Source organism: Ranitomeya imitator, chromosome 6, assembly GCF_032444005.1.
Source record: "Ranitomeya imitator isolate aRanImi1 chromosome 6, aRanImi1.pri, whole genome shotgun sequence".
Classification (NCBI taxonomy): Eukaryota; Metazoa; Chordata; class Amphibia; order Anura; family Dendrobatidae; genus Ranitomeya; species Ranitomeya imitator.
Window position 1 is genome coordinate 492103062 of NC_091287.1, and position 20350 is coordinate 492123411.

General features: G+C 43.9%; 1 protein-coding gene across 1 annotated transcript in view; it reads left to right on the top strand.

Moving 5' to 3' along the window:
* Positions 1-20350, top strand: part of SPAG1 (sperm associated antigen 1) — a 142148-nt gene that overhangs the window by 37776 nt on the left and 84022 nt on the right. Inside the window, exons 6-8 of the mRNA XM_069731651.1 lie at positions 12355-12470; positions 14941-15046; positions 15729-15859. Coding sequence (XP_069587752.1) covers positions 12355-12470; positions 14941-15046; positions 15729-15859 — 353 coding nt within the window. The remainder of the gene's footprint in view (positions 1-12354; positions 12471-14940; positions 15047-15728; positions 15860-20350) is intronic.

The window sequence follows — 20350 nt, forward strand, 5'->3', positions numbered from 1 at the left end:
TAAGCCACAAAAGGTCATTGCTAAAGAAGCTGGCTGATCACAGAGTGCTGTATCCAAGCATATTAATGGAATGTTGAGTGGAAGGAAAAAGTGTGGTAGAAAAAGGAGCACAAACGAGAAAAAAAAAATCATACCATAAGCCTTCATCCAGCCCTAAATTACAAAAAATGGAGACGCTACAGGTCTTGCAATATGGTGCCATTTTTTTTTTAACCAAAGTTAAGGTACCTTCACACATAACGATATTGTTAACGATATCGTTGCTATTTGTGACGTAGCAACGATATCGTTAATGAAATCGTTCTGTGTGACAGCGACCAACGATCAGGCCCCTGCTGGGAGATCGTTGGTCGCTGAACAAAGTCCAGAACTTTATTTCGTCGCTGGACTCCCTGGAGACATCGCTGGATCGGCGTGTGTGACACCGATCCAGCGATGTCTTCACTGGTAACCAGGGTAAACATCGGGTAACTAAGCGCAGGGACGCGCTTAGTAACCCGATGTTTACCCTGGTTACCATGCTAAAAGTAAAAAAAAACAAACACTACATACTTACCTACCGCTGTCTGTCCTCCAGCGCTGTGCTCTGCTCTCCTCCTGCACTGACTGTGAGCCGGAAAGCAGAGCGGTGACGTCACCGCTCTGCTTTCCGGCTCACAGACAGTACAGGAGGAGAGCAGAGAAGCAGAGCGCAGCGCTGGAGGACAGACAGCTGTAGGTAAGTATGTAGTGTTTGTTTTTTTTTACTTTTAGGATGGTATCCAGGGTAAACATCGGGTTACTAAGCGCGGCCCTGCGCTTAGTTACCCGATGTTTACCCTGGTTACCGGCATCGTTGGTCGCTGGAGAGCGGTCTGTGTGACAGCTCTCCAGCGACCAAACAGCGACGCTGCAGCGATCCGGATCGTTGTCGGTATCGCTGCAGCGTCGCTTAATGTGAAGGGGCCTTTAGGATTTTTTTCCTCCACTTAAATAAAAAAGATTTGTAGACAAGTATGGTGTCTATGAACTCGCACTGACCTGGAGAATCATAATGGCAGGTCAGTTTTAGCATTTAGAGACCATGGTAAAAAAAAAAAAAAAAAAAAAAAAACAACCCAAAAAACTGGAATTGCAGTTTTTTTTTACTGACCATGGTATTACTGTGCTCAATTGGCCTGCCAACTCTCCTGACCTGAACCCCATAGAGAATCTGTGGGATATTGTGAAGAGAAAGTTGAGAGACGCAAGACCCAACACTCTGGATGAGCTTAAGGCCGCTATTGAAGCATCCTGGGCCTCCATAACATCTCAGCAGTGTCACAGGCTGATTGCCTCCATGCCACGCCGCATTGAAGCAGTCATTTCTGCCAAAGGATTCCCGACCAAGTATTGAGTGCATAACTGAACATTATTATTTGTTGTTTTTTTTTGTTTGTTATTAAAAAACACTTTTATTTGATTGGCTGGGTGAAATATGCTAATTTATTGAGACAGGTTTTTTGGGTTATCAGGAGTTGTATGCCAAAATCATCAGTATTAAAACAATAAAAGACCTGACAAATTTCAGTTGGTGGATAATGAATCTATAATATATGAAAGTTTAATTGTAATCATTACATTATGGTAAATAATGAAATTTAACACTATATGCTAATTTTTTGAGAAGGACCTGTATATGTTAAAACCAATGGTGTCGTTCAAAAGTACAACTTGTCCTGCAAAAAACAAACCCTCACATGGCCATTGTGAGGGAAAAATAAATAGTTATGGCACTGAGGAGAAGAGGAGCGAAAAACGAAAAGCTAAAGCAAAAATACCTCCGGTCATGAAAGGGGTTAACAGAAATGAACACTTGAAATAGATCATATATTATAATGCACCTCTCATAGTCATCCATATAGTATAATGCTCCCCCCATAGTCCTCCATATAGTATACTGCACCTCCATATATGATGCTGAGCCCATAGTCATCCATGTAGTATAATGCACGGCCCATAGTTATCCATGTAGTATAATGCACGGCCCATAGTTATCCATGTAGTATAATGCACGGCCCATAGTCATCCATGTAGTATAATGCACGGCCCATAGTTATCCATGTAGTATAATGCACGGCCCATAGTCATCCATGTAGTATAATGCACAGCCCTTAGTCATCCATGTAGTATAATGCACGGCCCATAGTCATCCATGAAGTATAATGCACGGCCCATAGTCATCCATGTAATATAATGCACAGCCCATAGTCATCCATGTAGTATAATGCACGGCCCATAGTCATCCATGAAGTATAATGCACGGCCCATAGTCATCCATGTAGTATAATGCACGGCCCATAGTCATCCATGTAGTATAATGCACGGCCCATAGTCATCCATGTAGTATAATGCACGGCCCATAGTCATCCTTGTAGTATAATGCACAGCCCATAGTCATCCATGTAGTATAATGCACGGCCCATAGTCATCCATGTAGTATAATGCACGGCCCATAGTCATCCATGTAGTATAATGCACGGCACATAGTCATCCATGTAGTATAATGCACGGCCCATAGTCATCCATGTAGTATAATGCACGGCCCATCGTCATCCATGTAGTATAATGCACAGCCCATAGTCATCAATGTAGTATAATGCACGGCCCATAGTCATCCATGTAATATAATGCACGGCCCATAGTCATCCATGTAGTATAATGCACGGCCCATAGTCATCCATGTAGTATAGTATAATGCACGGCCCATAGTCATCCATGTAGTATAATGCACGGCCCATAGTCATCCATGAAGTATAATGCACGGCCCATAGTTATCCATGTAGTATAATGCACGGCCCATAGTCATCCATGTAGTATAATGCACGGCACATAGTCATCCATGTAGTATAATGCACGGCCCATAGTCATCCATGTAGTATAATGCACGGCCCATCGTCATCCATGTAGTATAATGCACAGCCCATAGTCATCCATGAAGTATAATGCACGGCCCATAGTCATCCATGTAATATAATGCACAGCCCATAGTCATCCATGTAGTATAATGCACGGCCCATAGTCATCCATGAAGTATAATGCACGGCCCATAGTCATCCATGTAGTATAATGCACGGCCCATAGTCATCCATGTAGTATAATGCACGGCCCATAGTCATCCATGTAGTATAATGCACGGCCCATAGTCATCCATGTAGTATAGTATAATGCACGGCCCATAGTCATCCATGTAGTATAATGCACGGCCCATAGTCATCCATGAAGTATAATGCACGGCCCATAGTTATCCATGTAGTATAATGCACGGCCCATAGTCATCCATGTAGTATAGTATAATGCACGGCCCATAGTCATCCATGTAGTATAATGCACGGCCCATAGTCATCCATGAAGTATAATGCACGGCCCATAGTTATCCATGTAGTATAATGCACGGCCCATAGTCATCCATGTAGTATAATGCACGGCACATAGTCATCCATGTAGTATAATGCACGGCCCATAGTCATCCATGTAGTATAATGCACGGCCCATCGTCATCCATGTAGTATAATGCACGGCCCATAGTCATCCATGTAGTATAATGCACGGCCCATAGTCATCCATGTAGTATAATGCACGGCCCATAGTCATCCATGAAGTATAATGCACGGCCCATAGTCTTCCATGTAGTATAATGCACGGCCCATAGTCATCCATGTAGTATAATGCACGGCCCATAGTCATCCATGAAGTATAATGCACGGCCCATAGTCTTCCATGTAGTATAATGCACGGCCCATAGTCATCCATGAAGTATAATGCACGGCCCATAGTCATCCATGTAGTATAATGCACGGCCCATAGTCATCCATGTAGTATAATGCACGGCCCATAGTCATCCATGAAGTATAATGCACGGCCCATAGTCTTCCATGTAGTATAATGCACGGCCCATAGTCATCCATGAAGTATAATGCACGGCCCATAGTCTTCCATGTATTAGTATGGCCATTGAGTACTCACTGATTTAAAAAAAAAAAAAAAAAAAACCTTCCCTCTGCTCCCCCGCCGCTCGGAGTCCTTTTCTGAAGCCGCGCCCCTGGTCACGTGTACACCTACATCAGCTGCTGCCCACTGATTGGCCAGTAAACTATTAGGGACGGGAAAGGGGAAAGATGTGAATAAAAATGAACTTTTATTGTATTGTTAATATTATGATGTATAGATTAAAATATACATACATACATCCAGTAGGGATGTATGTAAGATCACAGCTGTAGAGATTGAAAACATCACTGTGTTCCACTAAAAAAACATGGATGATTCAATAAAAGTTCATTTTTATTCACATTTTTCCCCTTTCCCTTCCCTAATATTCTACTATCCTTTTGGTGGTGTGCACCTATGTGAATAACGTCCAGTGAGATATAACCACCTGAATATAATCCACCGATTGGCCAGCAGCATGTATTGCCACGCACGGACCAGACAGGTCTGTGCACTGCAATACACTTCAGCTGAATGCGCATCCACCTGAAGCAATTGCTGGTATCAGCGGGTCCCTCCTCCGCCAGGCACTGTAGCAGCGGTAACCGCTGTAGTTACGCCCCTGGGTGGCAGAGTGACGCCCGGTGCCCCCCGCTGAAAATCTGTTCTCCGTGCGGGCAGAAGTGCTTGGTTGCAGAGATGGGCAGTGGCTGCGGGCGGGTACTGCACATCCTTTTCAAATTAATAGGTGGCGGATGTGCAGAACACAGCGGCGGTTACTATACAGTTGACGGAGCTGTGCTGTGCAGCTGCACATCTGAGAACCTCTGCCCACCGCTAGCACCAGGAACAGCTGACCAGTGGGGTACCGGGTATCGCTCTCCCACCGATCAGATATTGATGACCTATCCTAAGGATAGGTCATCAGTGCACAAGCTGGCTCTTTAACCAATGGGTAATGTGTGCCACAATTCTGTGGAAAATAAAGTCTCCTGCAAAAACAAAGACCTTCATAAAGCAACATTGATCATCTGACCATGGAAGAACAGTTTTCTATGAAAAATGCAATTGATATGCAAAAATAGTTTATATTAAAACAGCTATGTTTATCTGCCAAAATGTTATGACCCGAAAAAAAGAAAGCTAACAAAATAAAACAATGATTGAGTTGTTTCTTTTCTATGCGCAGTTGTAGGGAAATATCTTGGCTATTTAGGAGGTTCCAACTGCATTGAGTGCAGGTCATGTGAATTGGCCGGGAGCATGACAGGCACATGACTGGCCCAATAAATGCAGAACAAGTGGGCCATGGACGCATGGCATCTGGGACTGATCCGGCTGTGCTAGCTCGCACTCCTGGGATATGACAGCGTGTTGTTAATTTAATGACTGAGACAATTTTTACCTTCCTGACCAGGCCAAATTTAACAATTCTAACCAGTGTCACTTTATGAGGTTATAACTCTGGAACGCTTCCACGCATCCCACAGATTCTGAGAACGTTTATTCGTGACATATTGTACTTCATGATACTGATAATGATATTATTTTGGGGAAAAAAAATATATATATATATTTTTTTTTTTAAATTTCACAATTTTCAAACTTTTAATTCTTATGCCCTTAAATAACAGAGATATGTCACACAAAATAGTTAATCAATAACACTTCCCACGTGTCTACTTTACATCAGTGCAATTTTGGAAACATAATTTTTTTTTTTTGTTAGGAAGCTATAAGGGTTAAAGCTGACCAGCGATTTCTCATTTTTTCAACAAAATTTACAAAATCTTTTTTTTTTTCGGGACCACATCACATTTGAAGTGACTTTGAGGGGCCTATACGATATAAAATACCCAAAAGTGACACCATTCTAAAAACTGCATGCCTCAAAATGCTCAAAACCACATTCAAGAAGTTTATTAACCCTTCAGGTGCTTCACAGGAACTGAAGCAATGTGGAAGGAAATAATGAACATTTAATTATTTTCACAAAAAATTTACTTTAGACCCAAACTTTTTATTTTCACAAGGGTAATAGTAGAAAATGGACCCCAAAACTTGTTGTGCAATTTCTCCTGAATACGCTGATGCCGTATTTGTGGGGGAAATCTACTGTTTGAGCACACATCAAGCCTCGGAAGGGAAGGAGCGCCATTTGACTTTTAAATGTAAAATATGCTGGAATAATTACCAGATGCCGTGTTGCTTGGATATGCATCAAATATTGTAGGTGCTGGCATATTTCGCGGCGGTTAGACACGCCAAGAAAAACGTGGGCATTTGCGATACTCCATGCATACCTGTTGCAAACTCAAGTAGCGAGCACTTGCACTCAACATTAAGGTTGTACACATTAAGGTACTGTGCAAATAGTCCTTGCCCATTTCTTCCTGCTCGCCTCAACCCCCCCATCCCCCCACACACCTTGCGCACGCATGGAACGAAGATGGAGCAGAAGATCTTCTCCTCCAGATACTGACTATTGATGGCTCAATCTTCAGGACCGGCAATTGGATCTTCTCCTCGCTTCCAGCTGTGTTGCACTAGCTCTAGGCCCATCTTTTACGGCACTCATACCCTGTCTTTTTCTGGTTGTTCATTTTCAGCCTTCTTTCTTCCCCCTGAATTCCCTTTTGCTTTGCCACCCCCGTATGGGCCCCCTCCCACCTGCGAAATCCTGTTGCCTCCGCTGGGATTGGGGCCTAGCTAGTCCCGGCAGGCCATGCCCTCTTCCTCCCTGACAATCAGACGATTGCACGGGCGATCCTTCCACTCATCAGTATTTGCAACCACTACTTCCTCAAAACTACAGCATTCCTACATTACCCCTCCTTTTCTTATTCTATTACTGTGTCTGTTGGGGGACACAGGAGCCCCATCCCATTGTGACTTCAGATGACTGCTTCCCAACATCCCTGCCTCCAGAGCTCCCCGCGACAAGAACATGTCCCCTCCAGCCTGGGCCACTAAACTCTCTCAGTCTGTTGCAGATTTGACCAAGGTATCACAGACCTGGTCACTATCATGGAGCAAATGCACATGTCTACTACCACACTGGGGTGCTACGACCACTGCCTAGAGGGGGTGAGACACACCAGCCACTTTATACCAGCATGGAAGAGCACATCAACGGTCTAGGCCTAGAGTGAGTTCTTCATCCGAATCTTCGTCTTTCTCCATGACTGTGAGACTGCTCTCACCATCACACTTTTGTTCCCCAAGGATAGATTGCCTCAAGTATTGGATCACAACTCTGATTCAGATTTGGATCTGGATTCCGATCAGCCTATGGCTGAGAGACATGGTTGATAATCTTGTTTGTGCTGTACACCAAACCTTCTACATGAAGGTAGCGGATCCCTCACTCCCTGCATACTTCATGTCATTCAGGAGGGTCAGATGTACCGCCAAATTATTTTCTTATCACTCGAAGTTCAATGATGTACCGGACAATTAGTGGGCGCAAACCGAAAAGCATTTTCATAGACAAAAACATAATAAAATGTTGTTTCATTTTCCTGCTGATCTCATTGCCCCCTGGTCCTCCTATCTCTTGGTGGATCCTCTGGTGTCCTGACCAGCCTGTCATAGTCCATGATTCTACCACTCTTTGACGCAACGTTTCTAAAGAACCTTGAAGATCGAAGGGTAGAATCCATCATCAAGTCCGCACTTGAAGCTGCAGGATTAGCCCTGTGTCCAGCTCTTGCGGCTACCTGAGTTGCTAAGGCTGTCACAACCTGTGCAAAACACCTCTGACAAGGCTTATCTGGGTCTCTATTATCTTTATATACTGGCAGATCTTGCAGATCAGATTGACCATGTGAGTAAGCATCTTTGTTCTGTCTCTGTTGAAACAGCCATCTGTTATGCCCAAGCTCCAAGCAAAAGTGTAGCTACCTGACAAATCCTCTGGTTTAAGGCGTGTAACACGGACCATGCATCCAAATGGTTACTCATGAACCTCCCCTTATGTGGCTCTTGTCTTTTTGAAGAGAAGCTGGTTTAGATCATTCAGATGCTACAGGTGTAAAGAGCACCCTACTCCCACAGATAAGACCATCTCAATTTTTGTTGAACTGAAAGCCTCCTTATTTTCGCTCCTTTATTCAGTTCCCGTCTATCTGCTAAGAGAGACCTTCCATCCTTGAAGATAAGAGGAGACCATAGTTCAAGGCGAGTCCTTCATGGCGTCCACACAATCAACCAATTCTCACGGACCAGAAGCAACAAGTTCTCCTTTGTAAGGGACTCCCCAATCTGAGATAATCACTGGTTGCTCACTATAGTCAACAACGCCTGGTCAGAGAGACCATCTTTTTCTGCTATCATCCAATCCCTGTGCCGCCTTTCTCATTTTCATGTCTGCTTCTGCATTAAGTGTGCTAAGCCAGATTGTGGCGGCTATTGAAGCTATCCCATTTGCTCAGTTTCGCACTAGGCCTCTGCCTCTGGCCATGCTGTCCCGTTAAGACAAATCTGTTCTCTCATTGAATCTCCAAATCCTTCTCCTTGAGTCAGACAGCCTGTAATCTGGTGGCAGGACTTTCCCTCATCCTTCTCGGTCCTTCCTTCCTATTCATTGGCAGATTGTGTTGAAGGACGCCAGTCTTCTCCGTTAAGAAGCAGTGTTCTGGAAGTTTACAGCGCAAGGTTGGTGGAAAAGTCTTGAAGCCTTTCTTCTTCCCATCAGCATCCTGGAAATCAGAACAATTCGCCTTGCACTCTTACATTAGCAGGGCCAACTGACAGGTCTCCCAGTCTGAAGATACCACCATTGTGGCTTATACTGTATCTGCCATCAAGGAGGGACTTGGAGTCGTCAAGAAATCGCGAAGGGAGGTCTCACAAATTCACAACTGGGCAGAACATAGAATCCTAGCAATTTTAGCGCGATAAACTTCCTAAAGGTAGGCAACGGGGCCGCTGACTTTCTAAGACGTGAAGAATTAACCGTGTAAGTGTTGTTTATGCAGCTGACTCTTCTATCAGATCTGCCTACAGTGGGGCACTCAAGACATCGACCTGATTGCATCCAATCACACGTACTCCTACACTCTAGCGGTTGAATCCAACACTTTGACGATTCTTTGGTCTCAGTTTATTCTCCCTTATCTGTTTTCTCCTCTATCTCTGCTACCCAAGTTGCTCAAGATGATCAAATCAGAAGGAATCCCCATCATCTTCGTGGCCATGGACTGGCCCAGAAGATCATGGTACGCCAAAGTAGTCAACCTCCTCCCAGACGTTCTGTGGAGACTTGTGGATCAACCAAACATTCACTCCCAAGGTACTCTATTCTACTCAAATTATCGGTTTCTCAGTTTAGCGGCATGGCTGTTGAAGTCGCAGTTCTAAAATCTTCAGGATTTTCTGATTCAGTTGTTCAGACAGTGATTAAGGCATGGAAGCCATCCTCGTCTTGTATCTACTATCATACCTGGAAGGCTTTTCCATTGGTGTGAATCTCATGAAGTCTCCCCTAAGGTTTTTTCCTTCCTTACTTTCTCTCTTTCCTACAGTTGCCTCTTGTGTCTGGCTTAGTCCTCAGCTCCCTCAAGTGCCAGGTTTGGCCCGATCTGTTTTCTTCAAGATGTAGGTTCCAAACCTCTAGTCAGGATTCTTCTTCAAGGTGTGGCCCACCCTGTTCCGTCTTACTGGCCTCCTTTGGATCCCTATGAGCATAACCTGGTGCTGAGCGCATTACAGTGTCCTTCCTTTGAACCTAGCATTTCTCCGCTCTAGCTTTCCTGAAAGGGGGTGGTCATGACTTTTATTACTTTCATCAGGCAAATATATAAACTTGTGGTTCTTTTCTGCCATTCTCCATTTTTCGTCCTTCACCTGGAAAAGGTGGTGTTGCTTCTGGTGCCTTCGTTCTTCTCAAGGTAGTTTCTTCCTTCCACCTTAACTAAGAGATCGGTCTTCCTTCATTCTGTTCTTCCCCTTCTAATCCTACAGAGAAATCGTTACATTGTTTGGGTCTGGTCAGAGTGGTGCGCCACTACCTGACAGTGTACAGCCTCCTTCAGATGTTCTGACTCCCTGTTTGATATTCCAAAAGGACCTCACCAAAGTCCCTCTTCCTCTAAGGCAACCATTGCCTGCTGTATTTGGTCTGCCATTCTGGATGCTTATAAAGTTAAGAGCATTGCTCTCACTGGGGGTCAAGACTCATTCTTTTCGGCAGTGGGGGATTCCTAGACTATTTGCCATCAGGGATCGGCCTTGCTGCTTTGTAAGGCTGCTACTTGGTCCTCCATTGACTACTCAAAATTTCACAAGATTCACACCTTCCCCAATTTTGGTGGATGCTAGTCTGAGAAGACAGGTGCTGCAAGCGACAGTCGCTCGGGTTATTACTTGAGGGATTTTTATTAGACATTTATACATATTTCCTGCTCTTGGGACAGCTTTGTGAATTCTCATGGTTTCCTGTGTCCCCCAATGAAGCAACCGAGAAAAGAGGATTTTTGGACTTTTCTCGTAGCCTTAATTGGGTTACACCTCACCCACCCTTTTGTTCAGTTTGCTTTGTTGGGCGAGTGTGTACATTAATTTAGATTTTCCTCCCTCTCCTACTGCTTCTCTTCCTAACTGAATAGCTTGGTTACCAATAGGCAGGTATAGCCTAATGAGGAGGAGCTGACTTTTTTTTCTTAAGGTTGTAATACTCAGTGTCAGCCTCCTGGTGGCAGCAGCATACACCCGTGGTTTCCTGTGTCCCCCAATGGAAGGTGCAAGAAAGGGATTCTACGGTGAATACCAAAAATCCTATTTTTAGCCCCAAATACATGCATTTAAGTAAGGAAAAATATATTGTCTCCAAAGGTGGACAACTCCTTAAACTTGAAAAGAATGGTTGTAAAACGTCCAAAAATCCTCTTTTCTCGGTTGCTTCATTGGGGGGCACAGGAAACCATGAGAAGTCACAAAGCAGTCCCTAGGGCGGTAATTTGTATAATTATGTAAGGCAGATCCCTCAAGTAGTAACCCCAGCGACTTTTGCTTGCAGCACCTGTCTTCTCAGACTAGCATCCAGCAAAGGTGGGGAAGATGTGAACCTTGTGAAATTTTGAGCTTTAAATGGAGGAACAAGTAGCAGCTTTGCAAAGCAGCAAGGCCGAATGTATTGGGCTTGTAAGTGCTGTAATGATGCAGGACAGTGCACTGTTACCTCCTTATCCAGCTAGCCTCAGTTCTTCAGCGCAGTGCTTACAAACTAGACTGCAGTGTTGGTCGGTCTCCAAGGCAACGAGCTGTAAACAATGGAAAAGTGTTACTATCTCAATAATTGGAGTTTGCATGTTAATGGACTCATGGAGCACATAACAGTCGGCTAATCGAGCCTGTGGCCTTCACCAATGTAAGCTTTGTGGCATTTTTGAAGTGAATCTCTGCCTACTGCACTCATCATCCCCTGCATAAATATAAAAGGCTCCAAACAGCAATATTCAAGGGCAGACATTCACTTTGATCATTTTATCCTCTACGTACCAGACTAGACATGCTGATCAAGAAACATGGTTAAAAGAAAGATCTGGTATAAATAAATGGTTTCTTTTAGTTTTATATTCTTATATCATTTGGTCATTGACCACCAAAAAAATGTAAATTTCAGATTCTGTTCCTCTATGTTTTATGAGACTTCCTATGATTGATCCAGAATTGTCTTTTCTAATAACAAACTCTGAGTACAGGATCGAGCTGCCGTCTTTCCTTGTTTTTTGGTTTTACATTTTCTGATTGAGAAATATGATATGCGTGTCTCAATTGAAGGTACTAAAAAAAAATACTTACCGGTATGTGGTAGCTGGAAATCATCTCTTAACTGCTGAAAACTTTTAAAGACTCCATCCAACTGAATTGATCTATAAACAGGATCCCTGCTTGTCGCCAGGGGCTAAAGCCCTCTAACCTGAATATTTCCATCAACTTTGGGTTTTGCCATATGGGAGTAGCTGGAGTAAATCCATCAATATTAAGGAGTTGCTTAGTTTTTTCCCCAGGTTTTAATCATAAGGACTAGAGTGGGGAGCTTCATCTTATTTTTCCCCCAAATAACCTGCTTCCAAAAATGAGATAATTTGGTTTCCCCCCCACATACCCCTGGACAATGGATGCTGTAGAGCCCTGAAGCAGCTTAAACTGTTGCAATTGGGAGGCAAGAAAATACAGCCACGGGTTAGGGGCAACCAATCCTCCCTCCTCCTTCCCCCTCTGTAATGTGTATATTTAATCCGAGCTGTGCCTTTTTTCCAAATTAATTCTCTGAACATGGCTTGAAATTTGTAAAAGTGTTTCAGAGGAATCCACACCGGGGCGTTATGGATGACATATAACAGCTGGTGCATGAGAATCATTTTAACCTATTTAATGCTTTCTCTCTTTTTTTAAATTTAGATTTGATATTGAAAAAGAACTCTCAGAAATTGACAAGAGGAAAGAGAACAAAGAACAATCAAAGACGGCGGTAAAGATGACAGCAATGGAAATAAAGAAGACTGTCGATACAATGGGTGAGAAGTGCAGGACTGTTATAGAGGAGCTGTATTTTCACCTGACATATTAGCTATAGTAAACACTTATCCCCATGACATATCAACTCTGGAGCTTGTTTTCCTACAAATCTGTCTTTTGTCACTCCTCTGTCACTCCTGTGTTATTCCTCATGGCAATCTTTGAATAAATTGACTTCTGTGCGTTACCATTCCCTTTGTCAGTAGAGTGTGTCGTTAGAAATGAGTTTAGAAAAAAAAGTCATACTTATTTCAAAAATCCCCTGAATCTTCCATTCCGGCTGCAGTAATGATATCTGTCACAGGTACAGCTGAACACTGCAGACAATCATTGTTTGCATCAGTGAGAAAAATAAACTGCACAGATCTATTCACTCCCACCATACAACACAAGTTCCTCCTTCTCCTAGTCGCAGGAGATAGCTCTCCCAACCCCTGCCTTTGTAACAGTAAGCCGAATCCCTCCCCTACGAAACCCGGAAACCCTGCAAATCTCCTTAATATTCCCTGCATGCCTTCTGTTTCGTTTAGCTGTGCCTTCTGGAATTCACACTCAGCGTGTAACAAACACTCCTACATGCATGACTTCTTTCTGATTCTCTTAACCTTCTGGCTCTTACTGAAACCTGGATCCAGCAGTCGGACACAACTGCCGCTGGTGCTCTTTCGTATGGTGGCCTCCATTTTTCACATACTCCCAGAACTGAGAGTAAACAAGGTGGAGGTGTTGGTCTTCTCTTTTCAACAAAATGTACTTTTCAGGTTATGCCCCCAGTACCCTGCTTTAGCTTTCCTTCTTTTGAGGTCCATGCTGTCAGATTCTACAGCCCCTTTTTCCTATGAGTCGTGGTTGTGTATCGCCCTCAGGACTCCGCCCGTCAATTCCTGGATCACTTTGTCACCTGGCTTTCTCACTTTCGATCCTGTGACATCCCCACCCTCATCATGGGGAACTCTAACATCCTCCCTCGGCCTTTCACAGCTTGCTAGGTCTTCTACACATGAAGATGGAAATACGCTGGACCTGATCCCGGCTTTGCTAAGTGTATGATTTTGCTAACTCCCCTCTTTTGCTCTCTGACCACAATCTTCTTTCCTTCTCTGTCAGTAACTGTCACCCCGCTCAGGACACCACCACTTTCCACACTTATAGAAATATACGTGCCATTAATACCCATAAAGTTATGAAGAATTTGCAGTCATCATTAACACCAGTCCCCTCCCTTTCATGTCCTGATCCTGTACTGAAATATTAAAATGATACATTGCAGAGTGCCCTGGATGAAGATGCACCTCCTACACACAGAACAACTCAGCACAGATGATTGCAACCCTGGCACATGCTGCAAACATATTTCCTTCTGCGGTGCTCCAGGTGCGCTGAACGTTTGTAGAGAAAAGCCAATCTGGCCGAAGATTTCATCCATTATAAGGTTATGTTTAAAATGGACAACTCTGCCCTTCACCTCTCCAAACCTACTTCATCAACCTCATCACCTCTCTATCCAGCAATCCTAAACGTCTCCGACAATTTTCATTTTCTCCTCAATCCAAAAGTACAGGCCCCGACCACCGACCTCAGCGCTGACGATTTGGCCAATTATTTTAAAGAAATATTTCCCTATGCACTATGCTCCATCCTGCACTGCATATAACTCACTCTCTGTCTTTGAACCAGTCACAGAAGATGAAGTGACCAGGCTCCTTGCATTTTATCACCCTACTACCTGCACCAGTGACCCTCTTCCCTCACATCTCCTCCAGTTCCTTTTCCCATCTGTCACCACACACCTAACAAACAGCAGGAAACAGGTAGCAGGGTTACTGGAAGTTGTAGACAGGCAAGGGATGTTCTGAAACCGCAGACAGGTAGCCTAGTTACTGGAAGCCACAGGCAGACAGGAGACGTCCTGGAAGACCGTACATAGGTAACTCGGGGACTGAAAACTATAGGCAGCCAGGAGAAGTCGTTTAAACGGCAGACAGGTTGCAGAGATACTGAGGAATTGGAAGTCGCAGGCAGACAGGAGACATACTAAAGACCGCAGGCAGACAGATGAGGTACTAGAAACTAGGTGCAGGCAAGTTGTGATACTGGAAACCATAGTCAGTCAGGAGAGGTTCTGGACACAGCAGACATGTTTCAGGGTACTGAAAGCTGAAGACAAATACCTCAGGGACTGGAAACCACAGACAGCCAGAAGACGTCCTGAAGACAGCAAGTGTGCACAGCCAAACTAAAAGTCTAGGCCTTGGAAGTTCAAACGCATAGGAGCACGCTGGGCTACTTGTAAAGTGCAACAAGGAGTCCTAGAAATTCTAGCTGACCGGGATGAGGTATCATAGCACAGATGTAAGACTTTCATGGAGGTGTGCAGACTTGTAAGGAGAGATCACAGATCTTTTTTTTTTAGCCTTTCTGTTAAATACATCATTTGCTCATTGAACACACTCGGCTTTCATCTTCTAGGTATTGGACCAGAGCAAAAGAGGTTCCTTGGAGAACGTGAGAAGGAAAAGGGGAATGAAGCCTTCAGATCTGGGGACTATGACGAGGCCATATCTTATTATAGCAGGTAAGTCAATTATTGATATAAATATTTTTTAACAATAAATTTACATAAGGCAAACAATGTATGTTGGTTGACTACCTACCATAGTCAGGAGAGACACATGAGCCAAAAGCTAGCCATGTCTGAAGACTTTCTAGTTATATTACACTGTACACATGGGTTGCTCTTACTGTGTCCGCAGTTCGGCCTCATTCAGGTCTCAATTAACCGTGTCTCGATTACATGTTATATTTGTGTTGTTCACTCATACAACATGTACCCATTAAAATCTATGGGGCTGTCCACATCAAACTCGCCCATTTAAATCTATGGGTCTGTGAAGAACTCGGATCACACTAGGATGACGTCCTGGTTGCATCTTTTCCGATTTTTACTATTTGCTAAAACACGTTTGAGAAGCCTCCAACAGTTCATTTTTTGCATATAGAAAGAAATGGCAAAATACTCATTGGAAAAACTGACACACTGACCAAACAATTATGGAAATTATTCCATTTATTACATCTGTAAAAAAAAAAGAAAGAAAGAAACAAAAATAGATGACTAAATGAGGCTTTTTATAGAGGAGGCCTGTTTAGCCCTATCGGGAGATTCTTTTAGGGTTTCCATTGAGGTAAGCTTCTAGCTGACCACATGATGTTATTGGTCTTGTTATCAAAGTTTTTCTTTTTTTTTTTTGCTCCAGGAGTTTATCCATATTACCCTCCGCAGCTGCCTATAACAACAGAGCCCAGGCTTGGATTATGCTGAAGAAATGGCAGAACGCTGTAAATGACTGTGAGCAAGCGCTGGACGTGGAGCCTGACAACGTAAAGGGTAAGATGGACAGAAATATGTAAGACAGATCCAGATGATTTGGTCATTACACATTGCCCCTTAAAGGCCTTCTCCTGTCTCCAAGATCCTACCCCAATATGTACTAGATGTATTAATAATATTAGCAAATACCTTCAATTAGAAATGTAGTATAGTTCTTCTGATTCACTATGTCTCTTACCCCATGTACAGGGCATTGCAGTAGCTTAGGTGTCCATGGTTACAACCGCTCATATAGTGACAGTTAGTTAGCTGTTAGTGGACGTAACCATGGATACCTAAGCTTCTGCAATGCCCTGTACATGGGGTAAGAGACATAGTGAATCAGAAGAACTATACTATATTTCTAATTTAAGGTATTTGCTATTATTATTACTACAACTACTATATATTGGGATATGCTCTTGGAGATGGTAATACTCCTTTAACCCCTTAGCGACCGCCGATACGCCTTTTAACGGCGGCCACTAAGGGTACTTAAACCACAGCGCCGTTAATTAACGGCACTGTGGAAAAAGTGAATAGCGCCCCCCAGAGTCGGATTTTCTCCGGGGTCTCGGCTGCCGGAGGTAGCCGAGACCCCAGAGAACATGATTCGGGGGTTTTTTTACCGACCCCGCCTTTGCGATCGCCGGTAATTAACCGTTTACTTGCGATCGCAAAAAAACCCAAAAAAACGCGATTTCTTTTTAATTTCTCTGTCCTCCGATGTGATCGCACATCAGAGGACAGAGAAAAGGGTCCCAGATAGCCCCCCAATACTCACCTATCTCCCCCGGTGCTCCTCGTGGCTCCCGGTGGGCGCCGCCATCTTCAAAATGGCGGGCGCATGCGCAGTGCGCTCGCCGGCCGGCCCCGGGAGAATCTTTGGGGTCTCGGCTACCGGGGGTAGCCGAGACCCCAAAGAGCATGATCGGGGTCGGTTTTACCGACCCCTGTTTTGCGATCGCCGGTAATTAACTGTTTACCGGCGACCGCAAAAAAAAAAAGCAAAGTGTAATTCTCTGTCCTCTGATGTGATCGCACATCAGAGGACAGAGAAATAGGGGGATTCGGGGACCCTATCATACTCACCGGTGTCCCTGGGTCCTCCTGCTGCTCCTCCTTGCCGCCGGGTAAAAAAAAATGGCGGGCGCATGCGCAGTGCGCCCGCCATCTGTTTCCATCTGCCGGCCGGCAGAAGAAGAGCAGTTGGGGCTAAAATTAGGGTTAGGGTTAGGGTTAGGGCTAGGGTTAGGATTAGGGTTAGGGCTAAATTTAGGGTTAGGGTTGGGGCTAAATTTAGGGTTAGGGTTGGCGCTAAATTTAGGGTTAGGCTTCTTTCACACTTACGTCGGTACGGGGCCGTCGCAATGCATCGGCCCGACATACCGAGCACGTTGTGAAAATTGTGCACAACGTGGGCAGCGGATGTAGTTTTTCAACGCATCCGCTGCCCAATCTATGTCCTGGGGAGGAGGGGGCGGAGTTACGGCCACGCATGCGCGGTCAGAAATGGCGGATGCGACGTACAAAAAAACGTTACATTGAACGTTTTTTTGTGCTGACGGTCCGCCAAAACACTGATCCAGTGCACGATGGGCGCGACGTGTGGCCATCCGTCACGATCCGTCGGCAATACAAGTCTATGGGCAAAAAACGCATCCTGCGGGTACATTTGCAGGATCCGTTTCTTGTCCAAAACGACGGATTGCGACGGATGCCAAACGACGCAAGTGTGAAAGTAGCCTTAGGGCTAGGGTTAGGGTTGGGGCTAAAGTTAGGGCTAGGGTTGGGGCTAAAGTTAGGGTTAGAGCTGGGATTAGGGTTAGGGTTTGGATTAGGGTTGGTATTAGGGTTAGGGTTGGCATTAGGGTTACGCTTGGGATTAGGGATAGGTTTGGGATTAGGGTTAAGGTTAGGGTTGTGATTAGGGGTGTATTGGGATTAGGGTTAGGTTTGAGGTTAGGGTTGAGATTAGGATTAGGGGTGTGTTGGATTTAGGGTTTTGATTAGGGTTATGGTTAGGGTTGACATTAGGGTTGTTTTGGGGTAAGGGTTGTGATTATCGTTAGGGTTAGTGATTAGGATTATGGATCGGGTTGGGATTAGGGTTAGGGGTGTGTTGGGGTTAGGGTTGGAGCTAGAATTGGGGGGTTTCCACTGTTTAGGTACATCAGGGAGTCTCCAAACACGACAGCCAATTTTGCGCTCAAAAAGTCAAATGGTGCTCCCTCCCTTCTGAGCTCTGCCGTGCACCCAAACAGTGGGTTACCCCCACATATGGCACATCAGCGTACTCGGGATAAATTGGACAACAACTTCTGGGGTCCAATTTCTCCTGTTACCCTTGTGAAAATTAAAACTTGGGGGCTACAATATCTTTTTTGTGGAAAAAAAATATTTTTTATTTTCACGACTCTGCATTCTAAACTTCTGTGAAGCACTTGGGCATTCAAAGTCCTCACCACCCATCTAGATAAGTTCCTTGGGGGGTCTAGTTTCCAAAATGGGGTCACTTGTGGGGGGTTACTACTGTTTAGGTACATCAGGGGCTCTGCAATCGCAACATAACGCCCACAGACCATTCTATCAAAGTCTGCATTCCAAAACGGCGCTCCTTCCTTCCGAGCTCTGCCGTGCGCCCAAACAGTGGTTTACCCCCACATATGGGGTACCAGCATACTCAGGACAAATTGGACAACAACTTTTGGGGTCCAATTTCTCTTGTTACCCTTGTGAAAATAAAAACTTGGGGGCTAAAAAAATCTTTTTTGTGGAAAAAAAAATATTTTTTATTTTCATGACTCTGCATTCTAAACTTCTGTGAAGCACTTGGGCATTGAAAGTTCTCACCACACATCTAGATAAGTTCCATGGGGGGTCTAGTTTCCAAAATGGGGTCAATTGTGGGGGATTTCTACTGTTTAGGCACATCAGGGGCTCTCCAAACGCGACATGGCGTCCGATCTCAATTCCAGACAATTCTACATTGAAAAAGTAAAACGGCACTCCTTCTCTTCCAAGCTCTGCCATGCGCCCAAACAGTGGTTTACCCCCACATATGGGGTATCAACGTACTCAGCAGAAATCGCACAACAACTTTTGTGGTCTAATTTCTCCTGTTACCCTTGTGAAAATAAAAATTTGGGGGCAAAAAGATTATTTGTTGTAGAAAAAATGCGATTTTTTTATTTTCACGGCTCTACGTTATAAACTTCTGTGAAGCACATAGGGGTTCAAAGTGCTCACCACACATCTAGATAAGTTCCTTAAGGGGTCTAGTTTCCAAAATGGTGTCACTTGTGGGGGTTTTTCACTGTTTAGGCACACCAGGGGCTCTCCAAACGCAACATGGCGTCCGATCTCAATTCCAGACAATTCTACATTGAAAAAGTAAAACGGCACTCCTTCTCTTCCAAGCTCTGCGGTGCGCCCAAACAGTGGTTTACCCTCACATATGGGGTATCGACGTATTCAGGAGAAATCGCACAACAACTTTTGTGGTCTAATTTCTCCTGTTACCCTTGTGAAAATTAGAATTTGTGGGCGAAAAGATCATTTTTGTGTAAACAAAAGCGATTTTTTATTTTCACTCCTCTAAGTTATAAACTTCCGTGAAGCACTTGGGGGTTCAAAGTGCTCACCACACATCTAGATAAGTTCCTTAAGGGGTCTAGTTTACAAAATGGTGTCACTTGTGGGGGGTTTCCACTGTTTAGGTACATCAGGGGCTCTCTAAACATGACATGGCGTCCGATCTCAATTCCAGCCAATTCTGCATTGAAAAAGTCAAACGGCGCTCCTTCGCTTCCAAGCTCTGCGGTACGCCCAAACAGGGGTTTACTCCCCCATATGGGGTATTGGCGTATTCAGGAGAAATTGCATAACAACATTTATGGTTAAATTTCTGTTTTTACACATGTGAAAATAAAAAAATGGTTCTGAATTAAGATGTTTGCAAAAAAAGTTAAATGTTCATTTTTTCCTTCCACATTGTTTCAGTTCCTGTGAAGCACGTAAAGGGTTAATAAACTTCTTGAATGTGGTTTTGAGAACCTTGAGGGGTGTAGTTTTTAGAATGGTGTCACACTTCATTATTTTCTATCATATAGACCCCTCAAAATGACTTCAAATGTGATGTGGTCCCTAAAAAAAAATGGTGTTGTAAAAATGAGAAATTGCTGGTCAACTTTTAACCCTTATAACTCCCTAACAAAAAAACATTTTGTTTCCAAAATTGTGCTGATGTAAAGTAGACATGTGGGAAATGTTATTTATTAACTATTTTTCATGACATATCTCTCTGATTTAAGGGCATAAAAATACAAAGTTTGAAAATTACAGAATTTTAAAAATTTTCGCCATATTTCCGTTTTTTTCATAAATAATCGCAAGTAATATCGAATAAATGTTACCACTAACATGAAGTACAATATGTCACGAAAAAACAATCTCAGAATCAGCGGGATCCGTTGAAGCGTTCCAGAGTTATAACCTCATAAAGTGACA